General features: G+C 43.7%; 4 protein-coding genes across 4 annotated transcripts; all 4 read left to right on the top strand.

Moving 5' to 3' along the window:
* The first annotated feature begins 66 nt into the window (after positions 1 to 66).
* pdcd5 (programmed cell death 5) lies at positions 67 to 2436 on the top strand. The gene is made up of 6 exons (XM_062471626.1): positions 67 to 207; positions 1099 to 1142; positions 1399 to 1460; positions 1541 to 1632; positions 1800 to 1871; positions 1968 to 2436. The coding sequence occupies exons 1-6, from the start codon at positions 142 to 144 to the stop codon at positions 2013 to 2015; spliced, it is 384 nt and encodes a 127-aa protein (XP_062327610.1). The 5' UTR covers positions 67 to 141; the 3' UTR covers positions 2016 to 2436.
* Positions 2437 to 3681: 1245 nt separating this feature from the next.
* Positions 3682 to 6980, top strand: mvda (mevalonate (diphospho) decarboxylase a). The gene is made up of 10 exons (XM_062471093.1): positions 3682 to 3853; positions 4120 to 4190; positions 4283 to 4397; positions 4564 to 4698; positions 4809 to 5008; positions 5343 to 5417; positions 5562 to 5780; positions 6021 to 6136; positions 6369 to 6477; positions 6607 to 6980. Exons 1-10 carry the CDS (start codon positions 3778 to 3780, stop codon positions 6685 to 6687), a joined length of 1197 nt encoding a protein of 398 aa, XP_062327077.1. The 5' UTR covers positions 3682 to 3777; the 3' UTR covers positions 6688 to 6980.
* A 241-nt stretch (positions 6981 to 7221) lies between these two features.
* LOC134028404 (cytochrome b-245 light chain) lies at positions 7222 to 9656 on the top strand. Its single transcript, XM_062471927.1, has 6 exons — positions 7222 to 7381; positions 7665 to 7734; positions 8000 to 8074; positions 8216 to 8299; positions 8492 to 8573; positions 9024 to 9656. The coding sequence occupies exons 1-6, from the start codon at positions 7324 to 7326 to the stop codon at positions 9210 to 9212; spliced, it is 558 nt and encodes a 185-aa protein (XP_062327911.1). The 5' UTR covers positions 7222 to 7323; the 3' UTR covers positions 9213 to 9656.
* Positions 9657 to 10879: 1223 nt separating this feature from the next.
* On the top strand, positions 10880 to 22092 carry tcf25 (transcription factor 25 (basic helix-loop-helix)). The gene is made up of 18 exons (XM_062471199.1): positions 10880 to 11201; positions 11490 to 11630; positions 11894 to 11965; positions 13119 to 13240; positions 13372 to 13437; positions 13585 to 13667; positions 14669 to 14799; positions 15079 to 15178; positions 15471 to 15564; positions 16167 to 16259; positions 16409 to 16514; positions 16653 to 16812; positions 17073 to 17160; positions 17609 to 17767; positions 18249 to 18339; positions 18679 to 18758; positions 19699 to 19774; positions 21107 to 22092. Exons 1-18 carry the CDS (start codon positions 10995 to 10997, stop codon positions 21272 to 21274), a joined length of 2037 nt encoding a protein of 678 aa, XP_062327183.1. The 5' UTR covers positions 10880 to 10994; the 3' UTR covers positions 21275 to 22092.
* The last annotated feature ends 71 nt before the right edge of the window (positions 22093 to 22163 follow it).

Genomic DNA, 22163 nt, shown 5'->3' with positions numbered 1-22163 from the left:
CTGTGGTGAATGTATGCGTGCATCGATTACACTAGCCTGTAGCAAGGCCCTTCCCCTAACGAAACGGCTCCATAACGCAAGTATAATAAAGTGGTAGATTTTCTTTATTCTAAACGGACGCGTTTTTGACTCAATCACACAATGGCAGATGACGAACTGGACGCAATTCGGAGGCAACGTATGACCGAACTGCAGGCGAAACATGGGGTAAGGGAGTGAACACGAGGGATGAAAAGGCATATTTTCGACCATAAAAGGAAAGGCTCATCTCATCCATACTGTCACTGTAGAAGCCACTAGCTAAAGTTACCCAGTACTGGATAAGCATAGACTATGAATGTGAAAGATAGTTTGACCAATCAATATTTCACTAGCTGGATATCATTCCAGTACAACTTAGAGTTTTAATTTAATACTGAATATTCCTTCTAGTTTGTAAACTAGCTATTAGTAGGTGACTGCTAGCTGGGAACGTTAGCTTGTTTGCTAGCTAGCTAGCTCCCAATGGGTTAGGATGAGAAACCCAATCTTCAAGCTTCATTCTTGTAGCACTAATTCAATTTTAGTTCAGCTTCAGTACGCTATTCCTAGACGTCTTCGAATGAATGGTGTCAGGCAGATGTTTACCTCCTGAAGTAACATGGATATAACGATAGCAAACTTAGGCTACCTTAAAACTAAGAACTACCCTGCGTGATTTATTTGCTTACTAGCACCTTGCAATCTCTGCCCCATTGAACACTGATGGTTATGTGTCTACAATTGGACTAGATCAGATTAAATTGATACGATATAGAGATCCGGCAGATGTCTTTAAAATGATAAAGTGATAGATTGTTCTTTCAGGCTCTAGCTTGGAACCCTGTGGATTGTCCGGTAAGCAGAGTGCAGCTAGTGGGGTGCTGATGACAGTTGCAGACTGCATGTGTGTCTCAGTCAGTGCTGGATGTAGGGCTACAGTTTGCCTGATTACATATCAGAATAAGCTTTCTGTTTAATTAAAGTGTGCATTTAACCTCAAAGCAAGTGCTTGCGATATGTGTCCCACTAAGACTAAGTGGAAGTCCAGCCTCATACAAATTTGTGACCCCTTCACAGGACTCCTCAAATGACCAACAAGGACAGCAGGAGGCCAAGCAGAGGTCAGTCATTTACCTTCTGATTCAACATACCAACCCGTCCAAAAACTTGCTTATTATCAGAGCCAGTCTGTTTAAGCTGTATGGATATTAAGGATGTGAAGCTGAACCTTAACTAATGTACCACACTTCAAAATAAGGTGATGAGGATGAAGTTCAGAAGATTGTGGCCTGTGATGAATTTGGTTTTAGGTGAAACTGGTTATTTTAATGTGTGCTCATGCTGTGTCGTGACCTCCTGTTCTGATCCTCCTCTCAGAGACTCAGAGATGAGGAACTCCATTCTGGCTCAGGTTCTGGACCAGTCCGCCCGCGCCAGATGTAAGTATTTTTGGAGTCTCCACCTCGCTGTCAGCGGTACTAGTAGGAGCTTTTGCCTTCTCACATCCCTTTTCTTGCAGTGAATAATCTGGCCTTGGTGAAGCCAGACAAAGCCAAAGCCGTCGAGAACTACCTCATACAGATGGCTCGCTTCGGTCAGCTAGGAGGAAAGGTGGGACATTTTGTATATAGACATTGTATAAGGCTGTAGGCCTACCTTGTGTACGTTCATGGGCCTATATTGTATAAGTCTTTGCAGTGCATGGCTCTGTCAACAGTCTCATTGGTTGTCTCAGTTGTCTATGCTTCTTGATATTAAACATTCCTTCCTTTGTTTAGATTACAGACACAGGTTTAATTGAAATCCTAGAAAAGGTCAGCCAGCAAACAGAGAAAAAGACAACTGTCAAAGTAAGTGACAATCTTTAATTCATGCCTCCATCTGCTTAGTAAGGCCTGTCTCACTGCTTCTGTCAGTCAGCCTGTCTCACTGCTTCTGTCTCTCAGTTCAACAGACGGAAGGTCATGGACTCGGATGACGAGGATGATGACTGATGTGCGGAGGGCAGGACTATAGACAGGATTGTAGGGCTCTGTTGGTAGCAGACCATCTTTTTACCTATGGCCCCACACGGGAGGTGCACATTGGGATGCCTCATCCAGCCCTGCGTGGATCTGGAACTCACAATACTCTCCCCATAGAGATAAAACGTTTCAAAACAAAGAAGCAAACCTGCTTTATCTCTTTCTATTTTCAATTTCTCCATATCTCCATTTTCACCACTGTTATTTTGTTTTTCTTGCAAGAAAGGATATTGTTTCAAATGTACCTGATTTGAAGACTGTTCTGTGAATATTGTATGTGTGCTATTCAATACTAGCATGACACATGACTGGACACCTTGGTATATTCATGTTTTGTTTTGCTGAAATCTATTCTACAGTTTACATGAATAAACAAATATAAAGCCTTAAACTGATTGCCCATTTTACGCTATCAACTGTATTGCAAAAAATTAAGAATCTTTAAAGAGTGATTTATACAAATATTTTTACATAGCTTTCGATGGACTAGACTTGAGAATAATTCAATATATATCTCTGGCTGGACTGGGTTCAACTCATCTGACCAATGACTGTGTTTTTGTGCTGGACATGTACATAGCATTGGTGGCATATTAACACATCATTTAGGTTGTAGTTCTAAAACAACTTAATACTTCCTTCAGTGGTACATTTCCTTATTGCATTTGCAAAATTCTTCACAGTTATGAGTGCATATAATACATGGCCTTTCTGGTGAGGCACTTGCTGAGGGAAGTGTAGTGTGTATGAATTTCATTCTGATCAGAATGTCAGGAACCACTAACCATGCTTATTACTTTAAAACATGGTTCTTACTAAAATAGTTAGATTTTAGATTTAGATTTGGTAGGGTCATTACAGCACCACACCAAATCCTATACAAACTGGCATACAGTCATACATATAGTACAAATGTTCTTGGATTATGGTAATAGTTTGAACAAAAACATAATTTCAGAGTACAAAACGAATTTGAAAAGGTATGTGTTCTATGTTGAATGGCTTACACTATTGGAAAGGTTGAGTGTATAAATAAATGAAACAGTCATAGGTTACTGTGGCCTATATGTTAAACTTAGTATATGTTCCTTCAAACAGTGTGTCTCTTTGGAATTAAATATGTCAGTTTGATAAATAAAATTAAATCAATAAATCCACGGATGAAGCAAGACTGATTTGGCTCTGCACTGCGTCTGCGATTACCAATGAGGTTCCACCGACCTGGCCTTATTTTCACACGACCGTGGTCTGATTAGTCAGTCACAGGTTTTGTATATAGAGGACTGCCTGGAGGGTGGAGTTAAGCGCAATTTAAAACCACATACAGAGGATTGTAATTTTTTTTAATGAAAAGTATACATACCTTCAAGAATAAACCCCATAAAAGAGCAACATTATCCGTTTGAAATCGTTAACATATTTGATGTACGGTACAGGGAATTTAAAATGGTTCCGTTTTCTACCCCGCCCCGTTTAATACGCGGCTGTCCGTATTTACCAAAAGTGTTTACCCAGCGTCTGCCCTTTTTGAGTGACGAACAAGTAATGGTTTCTATTGGTTGTGCCTTTACCCATGTGCCCTCTTCCACCAATAGGAATACGCGGTTAGGAAGCGCAATGATAGGCGGGACATAACTCTCAAAGCTCAATACGATAAGCACACTTTTGGAGAAGTCATTGAGGACTTGTTTTCAAAGTGAGTTAGTGTTGTAGAATAATAATTGCCACTACAATGCCTGAGGACAAGGCACTGGGTTTCAACATGGTAACATGCAGCGCTCCTGTAAACATTGCCGTCATTAAATACTGTAAGTATTATCTTATATTGTCCAGTTACCCACTGCTAGCTAGCAAGTGACAATTGTTTCAAAACGCTGCATACAAAACGTTCCTTGATTCTTTCCCCAACATTTTTTTTATTGACGATTGTTATATATACAACAGCACTGGATCCAAGATTATACTTATTTATGTGAACTTGTAACATTGCAACGTCCTGCACAACCATCTATCATATGAAGGCAGTCTATTTCACTGTATTCATATCTGACTTGCTGTTATTACTGTATAATAGGGGGGAAGAGAGATGAGGAACTAATTCTCCCTATCAATTCATCTTTGAGTGTGACACTGCACCAAGACCAGGTATTGGTTAAACTTTGTAGCTACACTTCAGAGTATGTGTGTGTTTTGAGTGTTGATGGCCATGACCTGATACCTCCCTTCATAATATTCAGCTCAAAACCACCACAACAGTGGCCTGCAGCAGGTCATTTGAGGAGGATCGCATCTGGCTGAACGGCCGGGAGGAGGACATCACCCTGCCTAGGCTCCAGTCCTGCCTCAGAGAGGGTGAGGAAATCCTGCCTCAGAGGGTGAGGTAGTCCTGTGGGAAGGTCAGACAGGAGTGTAAAGAAAGGCAGGACTAGAAGAGAAAGGTTAGACAGAAGGACAGCACTACTATTATGTCACATAAACTAACACCTTTGTGTTGTGATTGGTTGTTCTTCCAACTCAGTTCGGCGCTTAGCAAGGAAGAGGCACAGTGATGGAGATCCTGCCGGGTTGTCCCACAAGTTCCATATCTGCTCCGTCAACAACTTCCCCACTGCAGCTGGACTAGCCTCCTCTGCTGCTGGTTATGCCTGCCTAGGTGTGTGTGTGTGTGTACTTGTGCGTGTGCCTCATTCTGATGGATTCTGCCTATGTCACCACCTTACATCCCTGGCTGTCTCTGCCGTCTCCCTGATTCCCTCCCTGCAGTGTACTCTCTGGCGAGGGTGCTGGGGGTGGAGGGGGAGCTGTCGGTGGTGGCACGGCAGGGCTCGGGGAGCGCCTGCAGGAGCATGTATGGAGGCTTCGTCCAGTGGACCATGGGACAGAGAGAGGACGGCAAGGACAGTATTGCCCAGCAGGTGGCGCCAGAGACCAATTGGCCTGAGCTCAGGGTGCTGGTGCTCGTGGTAGGTCTTTGTTATGTGTATTTGTGTTTAATACATTTGTAGTTAACATACACTAACAGAGTACCTGAAATTGAAACAGTTTTCCACTATACACTAACATGCAGCTAGCATATCATCATCAAATGTGCATACATGTCAACGCTTCCAATTTTTTTTTACTGGTGTCGTCCATACTGACATTACTAAGGTATTTTGGGTGTGCAAGAAACCATTACACCACCAATTTACATATTAGCATTTTTATACATTGTATTGCAAGGTATATTTTTTTAAACTTTCATCCCATCTTGTATAAATAAAATATGTATTGAATTAAGCCAGATCTGACCCTCAGGTCAGTGCTGAGCGGAAGCTTGTGGGCAGCACCTCTGGAATGCAGACCAGTGTTGAGACAAGCAGTCTGCTGAAGGTACACACACAAATACACATTCACATACATGAACAGGCATGCTAACTATACACACGTATTCACACACATACAAATGCACACACAATATGTATACATTAAATGGTCGTGTGCAATATGGTGAAGCTGCATGCTGGTCTCCTTCAGCACCGGGCAGAGTGTGTAGTACCAGGCAGGATGGAGCAGATGATCAGAGCCGTGAAGAAGAGGGACTTTGCCACGTTTGCTGAGCTGACCATGAAGGAAAGCAACCAGTTCCATGCCACCTGCCTGGACACATACCCTCCTGTCTTCTACCTGAACGATGTGTCTCGCCGCATAATCAACTTGGTGCACCGCTATAACCGTCACTGTGGGGAAACCAGGGTGAGCATCACAGGGTCTCTGCTTCCCCTCACCTCCTCCTGTCAGATTCACTGAACACGTTTCAGTTTCAAGTAGTTGCTGCTAATTTTAAAGTGTGAAATGGAGATGTGAAACTAGAAAGGAGATATTTACAAGAATTCACAGGGGACAGAGCATGAGTGGAGAAACTTGGTGACATTTGGCTACCTTTTTTTCTCATCTCATATACCCATCACAGCTAACCTGTCTCCCCTCCTCCAGGTAGCATATTCATTTGATGCAGGTCCAAACGCTGTCATCTTCACCCTTCAGGAGCATACAGCTGAGTTTTTCCAAGTGGTGCGTACGTTCTTCCCTCCAGAGACCAATGGAGAACAGTGAGTGTCCTTTATCTAACACAGCCTGCATGCATACTCTCCACTTTAGCACACACAGTTAGCATGCATTATCTCCATCCTATCATACACAGGTAATCTCCTCATGCAGGCTCACTCCACATCAAGATGGTTCATGATGCTATTGTTATGCACAGACTACAGTATTTTTGGTGTTGGTAGTGCTGGTGGTATTTGTACTGTGTTGGTGTGACTGTATCTGGGTTCTCTGCAGGTTCCTCAAAGGTCTTCCCATTACTGGGGTAACTCTGTCTGAAGAGCTAAAGGAGGCCATTGGTATGGAACCTTTAGTGAAGGGAATCAGCTACATCATCAGCACCAAGGTACACACTCACACACACTCCTGGATCACTTACGTCACAATTGAGAAGATGTTATATCTTTGTTAAGGGCCTTTTTAAGTCGTGGTACATACACATGTTTCACCTGGTAATGAGTGGCCCTACTATCAGGCTGGCCCTGGACCCTGTGTGATGGAAGACCCCACCCAGCATCTGCTCTGCCCTGATGGACTGCCTAAGAAGAACGTCTGATGTTTGAATTCCTCCTTTCGACCCAAGGAGACGCATCAATTTCAGTCTTGCTTTAGGCTAGGATTTAGCGGAGGCCCTTGATATTGTCCTCTACTGCATTGCTAGTTGAAGCTAAAGCAGAGTAAATTAGATGATGATAGAAAATGCATGTTCTTTCATAGGTTTTAAAGTGTTATATTTTATATATGAATTTATCTAAATAAATTGACATTTTATAAAATTATATTTTAGTCTTTTGTGCACTTCTTTTTCTATAGAAAAAATATTTCTAAATATTCTATAGTTCCGGTTTAGAATGAAGAGTGTTGTCTGCAAAAATAAATAAATATTTAATTGAAATAAAAACTCTCACTGTAAGAAATAAACGTGTGGTGTTTTATGAATAGCGAAACAACTTTTGAAAAAATCAGTGTAGTTGAATTGAATTCAATGGGTCGTTTGGCATTTTTAATCTTCTGTGAGGGTACTTCATGGTTAAATGAATTCGAGACTCCTCCTTGTCTTAAGTCAGTTCGGAAGTGACTTAACTTTGGAAACGACTCTGAAACACTGTACGTGTTCTCTTGTAATCGAATGTGACAACATAGACTAGAGGCTTTTGCGGCGGTCAGAGGTTCTGTTCGTCCTATTCCAAACATGGGGAAGATAGAATGGGCAATGTGGGCCAATGAACAAGCTTTAGCAGCAGGATTGAGTGAGTATCACTTTTTTATCTGTTTACATGCTTTAGGAACGCTACACATGAGTAATACAGCTACATGAATTAACAAATTGTTCACCATTGTAATGCTAAGTTCGTATGGTTCTTTTGGACATCGAGATACAAAATAAATGGTCAAAACATGTCACTTAAAAACAAAACAAGTAATTGTTTGGGAATCACAGCGAGGTTTTTCGTTATTGTATTTCATACTTGTTGTTTGTTTTTGACAAAAAATGTTTTAAATTGCGTTGTAATTACAACTTCCCTGTTTCAGTTCTTCTTACCGGTGGCATTGTCGGGACGGCCGGTCAGTTCAGGGACTGGCAGTTCGCAGCTTATGGAATGTATCCTTTACGTTTTTAGCTATGGGGTTATACTATCAGCCTGAACCAAATCCAAACCCATTCTCACCATTTTTCAAGAGAAGAAAAATATACGAACGAACGAAACTGCACATAATCTTAATCTTGAACACTCCTTATTTGAAAAGCAATCGATACATTGTAGCACACCTGGTTTCAAGAATAACATGTTGGTGCTGCACGTAGGGCTACTGAAGGGCTTGTGGCACCAAGTATGGTAGCTGAACCTGACTTAACTGATGCTCAGAGCTGCTGGAGTGTTTGTCTGTCTGCTTGAGTACCCAAGAGGCAAGAGGAACAAAGGCACTAGTGTGGAGAGGACGTAAGTACCCCCTACACCCTAGACCTAACCCCATCACAACATCTCTGACACCCTCATTTTGTCATCACTGGTTATTGATTAGTTAAACCCAATCGTGTCACTGAAAGAGTATGTTGAGTTCCTTCTCTTGTGTTCTTTTAGGGGCCAACATTGCTTCACTATCTGTGTGAAATCCTTTGGGCCTTTGACCAGGAACTACTATGTTCGAGCGTTTCTACATGCAGCGTGAGTACGCCTCTGTATCAGTCCTGCTGTGTAACAAAACACTGCCTCCTCCTGTGAATGTGACCGGATAAACCATTTCTGGGTTTTGTTCATATAGTGCTTTATCATTCCTCCACAAACCTTCATTGTTTAGCTGTAACATCATGTAATTATCTCTCTCTCTCTCCTTCACACTTCCTCTTTCACCCACAGCATCTGTGTTCCTGGAGGATTCATGTTAGCCACTGTCCTAGGCTGTGTGTGCCTTGGCATTGCAAGCCTCATCTACTTGGGAGTATGTACTACCTAACCTCCATTTGTATGTACATGGATAAAGATCTAAATGAATATATTGTATTGTACTGGGGTTGCACCTCCCACACTCACTGTTGGCTATTGGGTCAGATTTGTTGGGTAAGACTTTGCTGAAATGCATGTACACATACAAGGAAGTAGCTTCAAGAAAATGTTTGCTGCTGGTTTCTGGTTATGAACACATCTTAGAATCAGGCAGTATCTCAAGTATTTTCCTGTGTTTCACAACAGAACAACACTAAGTTTTAATTCATACAGTTGGCTAAACTTCTGCATGGCATTTTTATATGGCTGAGTGGGGTGGTACTGGTCGGGGTGATGACTGGAAGTGTTTTGGACATGGCATAATGCCCCCTTGTATTGTATATCAGTAGAGGTAAGGGAGGAGTTGTTTTGGCCCAATCTGATCAGTGACTTGGGTGTTCTGCAGGCTGCTATTCGAGGGGAGCAGTGGGAGCCAATCATGCCTCGGCAGCAGCAGAGCAGGAAGCCCGTTGGAGAGAGCATCAAGCAGCCTCCGCAGAACCCACCTCCACGCCCACCTCAAGATATGCGCCGGAAGAGAGCGGAGGACATAGAGGGAGCAGCCTATGCCAACCCCATCCCTGTTACCGAGTAGCTCATGTCCCCTGAGCTACAGCCTTTCTATATACAACCATGGTATACTATAGACCCTGATCACTCATCTTCTTAGTGCTGCTACCATATGTCTCCAACCTGCTTTACTTTTACTAGTTTAGTTTAGTCAGATCTCTGTTGTAAAAAGGACAGATTTGACCAGCATCTGGTCAGTGTTATCCCTGAAGCTGTAAACCTTTGTACCTGCACCACAGTGGGCATGTTAAAAAAAATTGTACCAAGGTACTTGTGCAGTATATACCTCTAAATGGTGTACTGCACTATTTATCACTGTGTTCAAAAGCCCTGATGAATCTAAAACTCCTGGACAGACTTGAGAGTTTATATTGTAGATTTGTTTTGGCCTGTGAGTACCACCTACTGTGTCTATGTAACTTTCAATGCTTTTAAATTAAAAATAAAATATTTAAATACATTCTTCATCCTTCAATTTAAAGGGTGTACTCTGGAAACTCCTCGACTGACTTGTTTGAGGAAGAATAGAGAACTGTCCTTTTCACAAGGAGTGAACCTTGAGTGGTTTCACAGCATGTTCACCACTCATTGCAGCACACAAGAATTTCCCTTTGTTTCTCATTTTAAAAACACAGACACACCTTTACTCAAGGACACAAACGTAAACACTTGAACAGAGCTTTAGTTAGCAGGAACCGTAACCCAGAGCTTTACGTAGCAGAAACACAAACACAGTGGTCTAGTTAGTAGGAATCCTACCCTAAATATTTAGTCATTTAGCAAACACTCTTATCCAGAGCGACTTACAGTAAGTCCGGGACATTCTCCCTGAGGCAAGTAGGGTGAAGTGCCTTGCCCAAGAACACAATGTCATTTTGCACAGCTCAGAATCGAACCGGCAACCTTCTGATTGATAGCCCGATTCCCTAACAGCTCCCTAACCACTCAGCCATCTGACCCCCATAACCCAGTGCTGTAGTTAACTCACTTTGGGTTTAATACATAACCGGTAGAAGACTGACTCATCTCTTACAGTTGTAATAGTATCCTATTGTTCAATGCACATTCCTCCCTCATCACTGCTGACTTTTTCCACAGCATGAATAGCTGAACTGGGCTTGTCAATAACCAGCAGGTGTATCATGCTTGACATGTCCACTGATGTGCAGCGAGATACTGTTGTCTACTTAACCATTTAACTGAGTTGGATATATAGACGTACAAATAAAAGAGCACAGCAAAACATTGGATTAGTGGATAGATTCATTTTATTCAACCTGTCAGTAGTACTACCTCAATTAACAATAATCATAAATATATCTCATGTCCCTATATGTTTGACTTATTTCATTTCACTTCACTTATTTGTATAAGCTATGTTTAGTGTAGGCGTTCGAGGCATAAAGGTTTTGGGTTTGACAGACCCAATGTTAGTCAGTGATGCATCACTGCCCCCTTCTGCACAGTGGATACCGATCCTTGAGGTGAAGTTCACCTAAAACCAGTGTTCTGTTTATGGACATCCTTTTCCGAAATCTGAGCTGGACAGCTATACTGTGCACACTGTGGTTAATTTATAAGACAATAGGATAAACATTGTACTATATTTATGCTATATGCACTACACTTGTCCAAATGGAGTATCCGTAGCCAAATCCGTGACTTCACTTCCCTAAAACGTAGCCGTTTCCTTTTAAGCAGCCAATAACATTCGTCTTTGCTTGTTGAAGAATGAGCATGTTGTTTATGGCAGGAGTTGTACGACTATAACCACTGCACCGCTTAGTGAATTCTATCCCCCGAGAAAATGTCGAGCCGGGCTCTGCGGAGGCTGAAAGGGAAACAAAGGGGCCAAGAGGCCTTAGACATGGGTAGTCTTGTTCCCGGTGAGGAACAGGCTGCTGAGGTTGAGGAGGAGGAAGGCGACTCTGCGCCGCAACCTATCAGTAATAGCAGCAACCAAAAAGCCAAGAAAAACAAAACTCAGAAGAACCTTAACAATATTTATGAGCTGGTAAAATATCTATATAGCGCATTAGCTAGTTGACCATATGTTGACAACGTTTATAGTCTTGATTAACACTGTATGTCTTGCATTCCTTAATGATGTAGAGAAAAGTTAGCATTCGCTAGATAGCCATGGATTTGGTGTGGAGTTTGTAGGTGTAGTGTTACAGCTATCAAGCTACCATCTAGCTATACAAACAAGAACACCTCTATTTGTATTCAAGGTACACCTGATGGTGCATGTCATCTAGTGTTCATCTCAGATTTACCTTGTGTCTGTGCCTGTTCTTTACAGATATGTGAAGCTGAGAACGAGGTAGAGAAAGAGGACACTAATGCAGTGAAGCCTGAAGAGAAAGGCGAGGAGGGCAGGGAGAAGAGTGACAGCGGAGATACGGAGAAGAGGATTCCACAAGCTGAGACGGGGGCAGCCAAGGTGATGAGAGCATCGTAGAGCAAGGCTCTGTTTAAATTGTGTGAAAATTCTGCCTTCATCCCTACTCTGTGCATATCATGTCTGACATGACAGTATTGTACATGGGCTATTTTACATAGCTATTACCAATCTAATTAAGTGTGGTCAGGGCCAGCTCCAGACTAGAAGAGCATGTTTGGTTTGTCTAACCTAGAGCTGTAGCTCTAGGTTAGATTGCAGCTACAAAGGTGCTGGTGTGATGTTTTCTTTCTTCTGACATTCAGTCTGCAGCTGTAGACAAAGTGAAAAAGAAGAAGAAAAAGAAGAAGAAAAAGACCACTTCAGGAGACACACAGGTAAAGCGGTGAAGTAACAAGTATTACTACTTAATTTATATGCTATCCTTCTTATTGCATTAGGTGTCACCCTCAGCTACATCAGGTGTGCTCACATATTGAATTAACCATTTATTGCAATGGAAATAGGTTTGTCTTTGGCGGTGTGGTTATATGTGATGAAGAAAGTGTTTTGTCCGTCTCTTCATAAACGGAGTGACTAAGTTCAGTTGAGTTCTGGATTTTATATAAGTATTTATCAATCTGCAGATTGGGAGAGAAAACCAGACCTCCAACAATAAATGACAACACAACACCAGGCTTAGGTCTCAACCATGTCTCTCTCCGCTCTGAAAGCCGGAGGACCATCTTTTATAGGGCACAAGAATGTGAACATAGATTGTGACAGTCAGGCACTGGCAGTAATGATGTTACAACAGTCTCAGAGAAAGAGATTCACTGCTCCCAACACATGACAACTCTCAGACTAGAGAGTTCATAATTGGAGCTCTCCTTGTAGTCATGACAAGGAATGTTCTCCTGACCCCGAACATCTATTAACCCTGACACATAGACACAATCTACTCTTATTAATAGCAAGCTTACATGAGAACATACTAACTAGTATTCAATGACTTGTTTTATTGATTAGTGAATAATGTAAGCACACAGGAAATCCCAATTTCTTCCACATATCTAAGGGGGAACCTTAGGTAGGGAACCTCCCTACCTTGGAGCATAGCCAGCATAGCACATACAAAAGTACATACAATAACAAGGCAGGGAGCATAGGATACAAGATCCCCCAGTGGACAGGAATCATTTAGACTTTTTAACAAGTCAAAAGGCTTTACAGAGGATTAACACCTTGTAGTGACAATACAGAAGACAGTACTGAGGAGCTCGGGTTGGTGGAGGGAGGACAATACCTAGTACACCTAGTACAACGCATGATATGTGAGCAAGTGTGTCTGGGTCTGTGAAATCATACAGCATGTAAGTCCTCTGAAGGGGAAGGCATGGACCTTCAACCAGCACACCTGCAGTTGATTGCCTGGGTGACATCAGCTGATGATGCGACGCGCTGCCCGAGTGCCATGCCAGAACTAGCTCCACCAATGTGTATCTGGGCATAGAGCTGCCTGGCTGTCTAGTGACTTTAGTGTGTCCCCAGGAGGAGGCAGCAGAGGACATCGATGCCCTCCTGGAGAGTATGGAGCAGCTGGGCAGCCTGACCCTCCAGAGTGATGGCTGCGGAGTGGCAGGAAGCAGGCCGGTTCTACATGTGGAGCACAGGTCGGGGGGTCACACTGAATCACTCGGAATTGTCATTGAATTGTTTGCTTTGGTATAAGATGCCGTCTCTAGGTTTAGTCGGCGTCTATTGAGCATAAACTGTTGCTGAGTTTAGTCTGTGTGTGCTTCAGGAACTTGAATCCAGAGACTGAACTGAAAAGGTACTTCGGAGCACGAGCAGTTCTGGGGGACCAGAGGTAAAAGGTTTTACTTTTCAGCTGTGCGAAATTTCTCCCAAGTCCAGTATTAGCATTGTGTGTTTTTGTTACATCAAAATCTTTCTGTTCTATTATATTCCATGAATGGTATTTAACAGTAGTGCTTTGATGGTTCCTTTCTGTCAGACCTCGTCAAAGACAGAGGCAGTTCCACCGCAGCACCTGGATGACCATTCCTAAAGACACCTGGCCACGCTTTAGCCGTCCAGGTAGGTCACTCTTTTTACCCCAAGTAGGCCCTCATCATTTGTGTTAAGTGTTTTTGCTGTGACAAAGAGAATGCTAAGATTTGCATAAAACATGGCTACTTTGCTTTTACAATCATATAATGCTGACTTGTTACTAGTTATTACATGTTAAGTAATATGTTTATTATGTTTATGTCATTTACTGATGTTCAAACCAGCAGTGTTCAATATCCTAATTTTCCTGGAGATAGATTAACATCTATCCTTGTGTGATGGGAAATGCAATGCTAACCCAGACTGAACAACATTATACAGAACGTGTCAGTAGAGGTCATCTAGCAGGGACCCAGTCAGCCTCCGTGATCAATTTTAAATGAATGGTGTTGAAACACATTCACTTTGTGCTTTCTGTCTTTGGGCGACAGTTACATTAATAGGTCCTGTGTGGCGCCTCTGTGTTGTTGCTAGAAGGCAACACTGTTCCTGCCTAAACACAGAGATCTGACTCCCATTTCCAACAGGGGTCTCTGGGATGCTGGGATAACACTGCTTAGATGAACACATACTATCATTGTTGTTAGCCTGAAACCAGATTGGCAGACATGGCTTTTCTAATCACAACAGAGGCCACATTCAGTCTCTATCCAGGCCATGACGTCATATCGAGAGATGTCCAATCAGCACATATCATGAATCAAATGCAGTAAGACTCATCTATGGTTGGGCAGACTCAATGGCACCATTGATGTACGCCTTTAACCCCCTGCTTACCATAGTGCCAGGACTTGGCACCGGGCATCACTCAATATAAGAATGGAGTTGGACTGGCTTGGTTGAGGTAGTGGACTGGCTTGGTGGAGGTAGTGGACTGGTTGGTGGAGGTAGTGGACTGGCTTGGTGGAGGTTGCTGACTGGCTTGGTGGAAGTTCTCGACTGGTTTGAAAGCTTGCTTCCCCAGAAATCCCCTTGTCTGATCCCTTGTGTGGCCTTGTTCCTGTCTGGCCTGGCATATCTTGCCGCAGGTATCTCCATGACTCTGTTGGAGAGCAGGGCTGGACTTCAGTTCTTCACCCTGGAACACAGCCGGGATTACCAGCAGGTTCAATTCAAGTTCATGGATGCTGTGGAGTCCATGGATCCCAACAACATAGTGGTGAGGAAGCACTGGCAGATCCAGCAGTAGATCATAATCATGTATTCATTTAGCAGACACTTGAATCCAAAGCGACGTACAGTACAGGGGGATTTGAACCTGCAACCTCTTGTTCTGCTGTAAAGTGCTTTTACAGCCACTGAACCATACCCTGCCTTGTAGATCTCTGAACAGACCCTGGGAGTTCTGTAATACCCTCAGGTCTTTATGTCAGACATGTGTGAGATGCATTTGCCTGTGTTAGAGGACTGTGGAGACTAAGGGTGTGTTCTTCCCCAGGCCCTGCTGCAGATGAACCCCTACCACATCGACTCTCTGCTGCAGCTGTCTGATGTGAGCCGCATCCAGGAGGACCAGGAGATGGCCAGGGACCTCATAGGTGAGCAGCACCACCAGGTACCCTAACCTTCATAGGTAAGGAGCAGAACAACCAGTACAGTATCAGGGAAATCTGATTGGTTTGTGAGGCTTCAATCCCAGGGCATGTTTAGAGGTCTAGTCTCTTCTAACGCACAGCACACACTTCTCCAGAGTAGCACATATTCTACCTGTGAGACATACAGGAGATGGTTTGATGAAGCCACTGAAAGCCTGACTGCTTGGTGAAGACAGCGGGAATAGACTTTATAGACTGATAGTGTTGTGTAACTTCTTGTGTTTGTGTGTTTCAGAGAGGGCTCTGTACAGCTTTGAGTGTGCATTCCACCCTTTGTTCAGTTTGACCTCAGGGACCTGCAGACTGAGCTACCAAAGATCAGAGAACAGGTCGCACGCACACACACACACACACACACACACACACACACCAGATGTTAAGGGATAAAGCCCTAACATAATGTTCATACATGTACACTTCAGGCTGTTATTGAGTTGTCCATTCATATACAGTCGTGGCCATAAGTTTTGGCAATGACAAATGTTGTGTTTTGCAAAGTTTGCTGGTTCAGTATTTGAGGAAAATGTTTTCACATGTTTCTATAGAATACTGGAATCACAATCAGGCACATTTCATATTTTTTAAAGCTTTTTTAGGGCGAACATTTTCAATATATGCAAATAGTCCCCTCTTGACAGCAGTCAATCTGCTCTTAAAATCCAATCAGAATGATAGTGATTTCACCTGGCTAGAACTAGTTCACACTTTCCCCTGTGCTGATGATATAACTTACTGAAATTATGTTAACAGTCATTTTATGCAAACGCCCAGCAAGCTTTGCAAACACAAAATGTATGTCGCTCCCAATACTTTTGGCCACGGCTGTAGACTATAATGAGGTACTTGAGGCATAAGGATGACGTTAGCATGAAATGCAAGTATTTCACCAACAGATGGCACTTGTCTCAACATTTCTCGTGTGTCTTTTTAGAGCGTTGTATTTGGCTCTGTACAAGCACATGATGTTTCTGGAGAGGAGGGGCTGCCCTCGGACTGCCCTTGAGTACTGCCGCCTCCTTCTCAGGTACAGGGGGGGGAGGAGTCAGGAGGACCCGAGGCGTAATGGGTCAGACTAGGGGTTCCCAGGGAGCATGTCTGTGTGTGAGGTCCATGGACATTTTAGGGGCTCAGGGCAGTGTTCGATGGCTTCGTCTGCTTTTCCCTGTGTGCTAGTCTGGACCCGGACGGTGACCCACTCTGTATGCTGCTGCTCATAGACTTCCTGTCACTACGCTCAAGAGAATACCACTTCCTGCTGCGCCTTTATCAGGAGTGGGAGGTGAGACAGTTTCACGCACATGTCTGTCTGTACAGTTTTGTATGCTTGTGAGATTAAGGGTAACCTGCTTCCTCTGTGTGTGTGTGTGTGTGTATATCTGTGTGTGTGTGTGTGTGCGTGCGCTTGCCCGTGTTTCAGGTGCACAGGAATTTGTCCCAGCTCCCCAACTTTGCGTTCTCTGTGGCACTCTGCCACTTCCAGCTGAGTCAGCAGGAGGGGGCGGAGCCTCAGGAGAGAGACACACACAGAGACAAGGCTGACCAGCTGCTGCAGTATGCACTCATCATGTTCCCTGGAGGTTAGACACACACACACAGGCATGCATGTAGGTATGGATGCACACTCATACACACACCTATGCGCTCGCGGGCAGAAAACGACACACACTTGACTCATGAACGCATCCACCTCCCATAGTGGTGGCACGCACACAGAACTAGCGGCTGGAGTAAATGATTGTGGCCCCGAGTGCTCTCTGATCCTGGTATTACACATGGGGACTCACTTAGTGACTGTGTCTATCCATCGAGCGTGTGCGTGTGTGTGTGTGTTCCTCAGCGCTGATGCCTCTGCTGGACCTGTGCACAGTGCAGCCAGATGCAGCCGTATCGGCTCATGCCTTCTTCGGCCATCGGAGTCAGCTGGGGTACAACATTCTGACTCACACTGCAGTATTTCTCTCTCCTCTCTCTCTCTCTCTCTCTCTCTCTCTCTCTCTCTCTCTCTCTCTCTCTCTCTCTCTCTCTCTCCGTGTTCTCTCTGGAAGTGCTCCTCTTTTTATAGTCTCTCTCTACTGTCTTTCTCTCTTTGGTCTCATTCTGTAGTATATCTCTCTCTCCAGCTCCCTTGCAGTCTCTTTGTCTCAATTCCTTTTGAAGTCCTTTTCTCTCCGTTTCTCTCTCTGCAGTCTCTCTGCGTTTCTTTTACAGTACTTTCTCAGACAGATACATTGAATTCAAGCATGCATTGACATTCTAGCCATGGAGTATTCATTTATCATATCATGCATTACTTCTAACCGTATACATCACAGTATGGTAGGCGTTAAGAAGCACTACTTGTTTTTCTTGTCTTTCGTTGTCATCTCCCTCCAGACAGCCCCCAGCCCTGGCGGAGCTGGTGGGTCTGTACGTGGGACGGAGCCACATGCTGTGGCGTGAGGGCGGGGTGCTGTTTTGGCTGGAGCAGAATGTGGCGCAGGTGCTGCTCAGAGTGGACAGCAATGAACCTCTGGTAGAGGACTGCCTCAACAAGTAGGGACCTGCTAACTATTAGTAAACAGCTCTGTGTACAGGTGTGTGTGTGTGTGTGTGTGTGTAAACCCTGTCAAATTAGAATCAACTGACCCATTAGGATTTCCAAGGGCAGACATTAGTTGATACGTCGGAATGTTCACTCTGAAATTGAAAGTGTGTGTTAATGTTTCTTCCTTTGAAGGAGCGGCAATAAGTAGCACATTGTTAGGGAGTGGCGTTGAAATGGTCCTCCTGAAGTGTGATTAGAAGGACTTAATCTTAGGAGTCAGATGGCTGAGCGGTTAGGGAGTCGGGCTATCAATCAGAAGGTTGTTGGTTCGATTACCATTAATTAATTGACGTTGTGTCCTTGGGCAAGGCACTTCACCCTACTTGCCTCAGGGAGAATCGGATAGTCGCTCTGGATAAGAGCGTCTGCTAAATGACTAAATGTAATGTAAATGTAATGTCATGACATTCTGCCCCCCCCTCCCTCCAGGAGGAAGGAGAGGTACCAGAGTCCTTCCCGCAACATCCATCGCCATGTCATCCTGTCTGAGATCAAGGAGGCCACCTCCGCCCTTCCCCTGGTGAGGTGCACTCTGCTAACACACAAACCTGCACCCTTCCCCTGGTGAGGTGCACTCTGCTAACACACAAACCTGCACCCTTCCCCTGGTGAGGTGCACTCTGCTAACACACAAACCTGCACCCTTCCCCTGGTGAGGTGCACTCTGCTAACACACAAACCTGCACCCTGCCGATGGTGAAGTGCACTCTGAACCCTGCCGCCTCATTATTAAGAAAGCACTTTTTTCCACAATAACATGTTTTGGATAACATAGTCATTTAGAATGTTGTGGTGTGCATTCATAAAGCTTTTGTCATTTATCTGTGGTAGTTAAGAACATAGTGTTGTGTATTCACAGGATGTGACCACTCAACCAATAATGGGGTTCGACCCACTCCCCCCTTTGGACTCCTTGGTGTCGTATTCCCGACCAGAGAGGTAAACTTCTCCTCTCCAAACTCTTTACCTGTGCTTAAGATGTGGTAACCCACCCAAGCCTTGAGGATCTCTTGGCGGTAGCCTCTCTCCAGCAAGCTGCCTTTCCTCACCCACCCACAAAAAACACTTTGACCTGCTCAGTAGAGGTTAAGGAGTTCCTGTCCTCCTGCAGATCTCCTCTCTGCAGGAACATGTGCATGATGTGCATTCTGCCCGGCGTCTGCTCTCAGTCATGTGATGCTGTTTGCGGTGGGGCGGGAGGGGACATGATGAATACAATTCTGTTGACAAATACAAACTGAAATGAGGCATCAGCTGAAGAATGTTCTGGAGCTGGAACCCAGGGTTAAAGAGTAAAAGGGATTATTAAATAAGTGCATGAGTACTGAGGGTGGTTACATGAGTACTGAGGATGGTTACATGAGTACTGAGGATGGTTACATGAGTACTGAGGATGGTTACATGAGTAAGGGTAGTTGTGTTTCCGGTCCTCTGTTTGCTCAGGCACTTGTCAAGGCCATGCCTCTGAACAGGCACTCTCTATCTCTGTCTGAACTCCGCCTTTCTGACTCCACATGGCCCCTGAAGGCTGTTCTACTAAATATAGAGGATGTATTAATGATAATTGCTTTTTTTTTTTACTATCTAATTTTGTCTCTTGTGGATAGTTTAGCTAAAAATAAACTGCAACTATATCGTCAGTTTAGTGTAGGAAATTTGAGAGACAAAAGCCTGTGGCTAGAAGTTGTGTCCCTGGCCCTCATCACAGGCAGTGACATCATCTCCTACCAGAACTGCAGGTTACTATGGAGACGGCGGGCTCTGTGATCTTTGGTCACTTCTGTGTGTGTGTCTATCATTCACTGTCTCTCTTTCTCACTGTCTGTCTCTCACTGTCTGCCTCTCTTTCTCCCTCTCTCTTTATTTGTCTCTCATATAGACCAAGTGTGGGTGCTTCTAATGAGAGTACCTTGTCACTGTTCTTCCGCTCTCTGCTGCCCAACTTCAACCTACAGGTGAGTAGCTATAATCTTCTGTGAAAATACATTGTGTCATTGATGTGCTGGGATGCAGACGTCCCTCCTAGTGTCCCTCTCTAATCCTGGTCCCTTTCAAAAGGGTGACAAATGTGGAACATTAGAGCTGTGAAGGCATATGACCTCCCCACACTCTGTAAAAATAGACGGACGATGTCAACCCCTTCTCAGAAGGCTCAACAATGGCAACATTCATAGAGCAGAAATGCTGCCTGGGCTACGGCCGGCCTGGCTCCTTTGCCATAGTGATAAATTACACAAACTGCCCCACTGAGTGAGAGCGCATGGTCGCTGGAGTAAAGAAATTAGAAGTATAAAACAAATTTTGGGGCAAATTGGTGACCGGAGTTCTACCAAAAAAGTGTTTTGACAGGAGGTTAAGACTAATATCTTGTGATCCTCTTGAGACTTTGACCAGATCATCCATAAGCCTGATAGCATAGGAAATGTCTAACATCTAAAAAACATGAATTAATTTCTAACTAATGACATACAGCTACATCTATTACCTGAAGTGAAATAAGAGTTTTGCACATCTCCTTTCTTAGATGTCATTCATGGGTTAGACCAGAATGAACCCTGACCCCTCCCAGCTGACCCTAACTAACCTTAACCCTGACCACAGCTGATACCCCAACGAACCATGAACCTGACCACAGATGTGACCCTAACTAATCATTAACTTGACCACAGATGAAACCCTAACTAACCCTTTACCTGGCCACAGGTGAGACCAGAGTTGCCTCTAACCCTGACCTCTGCTAGACCAAAGTCCAGCAGCAGGTCCTATTGATATGGGTGTGAAACTCAAATCTGTATGTGAAACTCACCAAAGGCCTCATAATGCCAACCATCATGATCTTGGTACTGAAATGAAAGAGATGGAGAAATGCAGTTGGGGTGGCAGAGATGCTGTTAGGATGTGGAGTAGATGCTGACTACCTAGCATGTTTGGTGTTGTTCTGTGTGTCTGGTTAACACAGTTAGCTCCTGGATCTATGAACACAGCTCTCAGTGAAACTCATCAATGTTTGTATGTCATTCTTAAAACACTGAAAACACTTTGTCAGATAATTCAAATTGGATTACATAAATCCAAGTTAATTTCAACACCTAGTTATCAAACAGGCTGCGCTTGTGTGCAGACACAAGTGAATGATTTATGGTAAATGTATATGTGACACTAAAAGAGGAAGTTTAGGTTTGTGGCGAGACAGGCAAGACTAACTGTTTTACAGTGGATCACCACACACTCCAACCTTTCAACTGGGTGTTGTCATGGAGATGACATGCAGCTCTCTGTTTCCACAGGGCGGCCAGAGACCGGAGGACGACCTGGAAGTGGCTCGCGCAGGGCGGGAGCTTAACCAGGAAGTAAACCGTCTGATGGTGGCCATGAGAGACATGCTGGCCAACATCCAGTTCCAGGAGCCACCCAGAGAGGACAACCCTGACAGGGATGAGGAAGAATGGGACTGAGATGGGAAGAAAAGAAGGTGCATGAACTAGAAGGGGGGGGGGGGGATAAGGATGAAGAACGTGGAAGGAGAGCAGAGAAAACAAGTAGAATGCAACACCTGAGACGGCTACCATAAGAACAGATCAAGATCATGTTCTGGTGGATGAAAAAACGGGGGGTCTGGTTCATTTCTCTAATTATAACATTCTGAAATGCACCCTGGTCCTCTCTTCCTTTCTCCTCCCTCTCTTCTCCCTCATCCCTCCGTTTCTTCTCAGTTTGACAGAATGCTACTTGATAAAAACATCTGTTTGCTTATCAAGAATATAACATGGGCTTTTTGTGAAAATGTTAATATTGGGTTTGATCATGAGAGAAATCAATTTGCTGTTTCAAAAATGGATGGGCTCCAGTAGTGATGTCCTAACAGCCAAGTGACGGTCAACTGCAATGCTTTCACTCAAGATGAATTCTGATAAAAGTCAGAACTGCTCAATAAAGTGTCACATGATCATAACACATGGTTTAAAAACAGGAAGTCATTGATGTTCATATTGTTTCACAGTAAACTTTTATTGATTTAAATATGATTTGGCATATTCGAAGAAATTTATTCTTTTTAGAAGTTGTCCTCACTGATTACAAAATAAATGTTCCTAATGTTTGAATAAGTTTCAATAAGTTTATTGGAAGTGTAAAATCAATTCTGTGCAAAGTCCACTTATCTTCTTTAAAACATTTTTAGTTTCATGGAACATCAATAAACAAGGCCTTCAGTATACTTTCTGCTCATGTAGAGATGGAAGAATCCTTCATATTAATACCGTAATGTTTTAAGTTGAATTACTGATAACTGGATACGTCCTAGGAGGAGAGATGAGTGTACCCGGTGACCGAGGCAAGAAGATG

Source organism: Osmerus eperlanus, chromosome 10 (genome assembly GCF_963692335.1).
Source record: "Osmerus eperlanus chromosome 10, fOsmEpe2.1, whole genome shotgun sequence".
NCBI classification, from domain to species: domain Eukaryota; kingdom Metazoa; phylum Chordata; class Actinopteri; order Osmeriformes; family Osmeridae; genus Osmerus; species Osmerus eperlanus.
The sequence above is the reverse complement of the archived record's forward strand: the minus strand, read 5'-3'. Positions and strand labels throughout refer to the sequence as shown.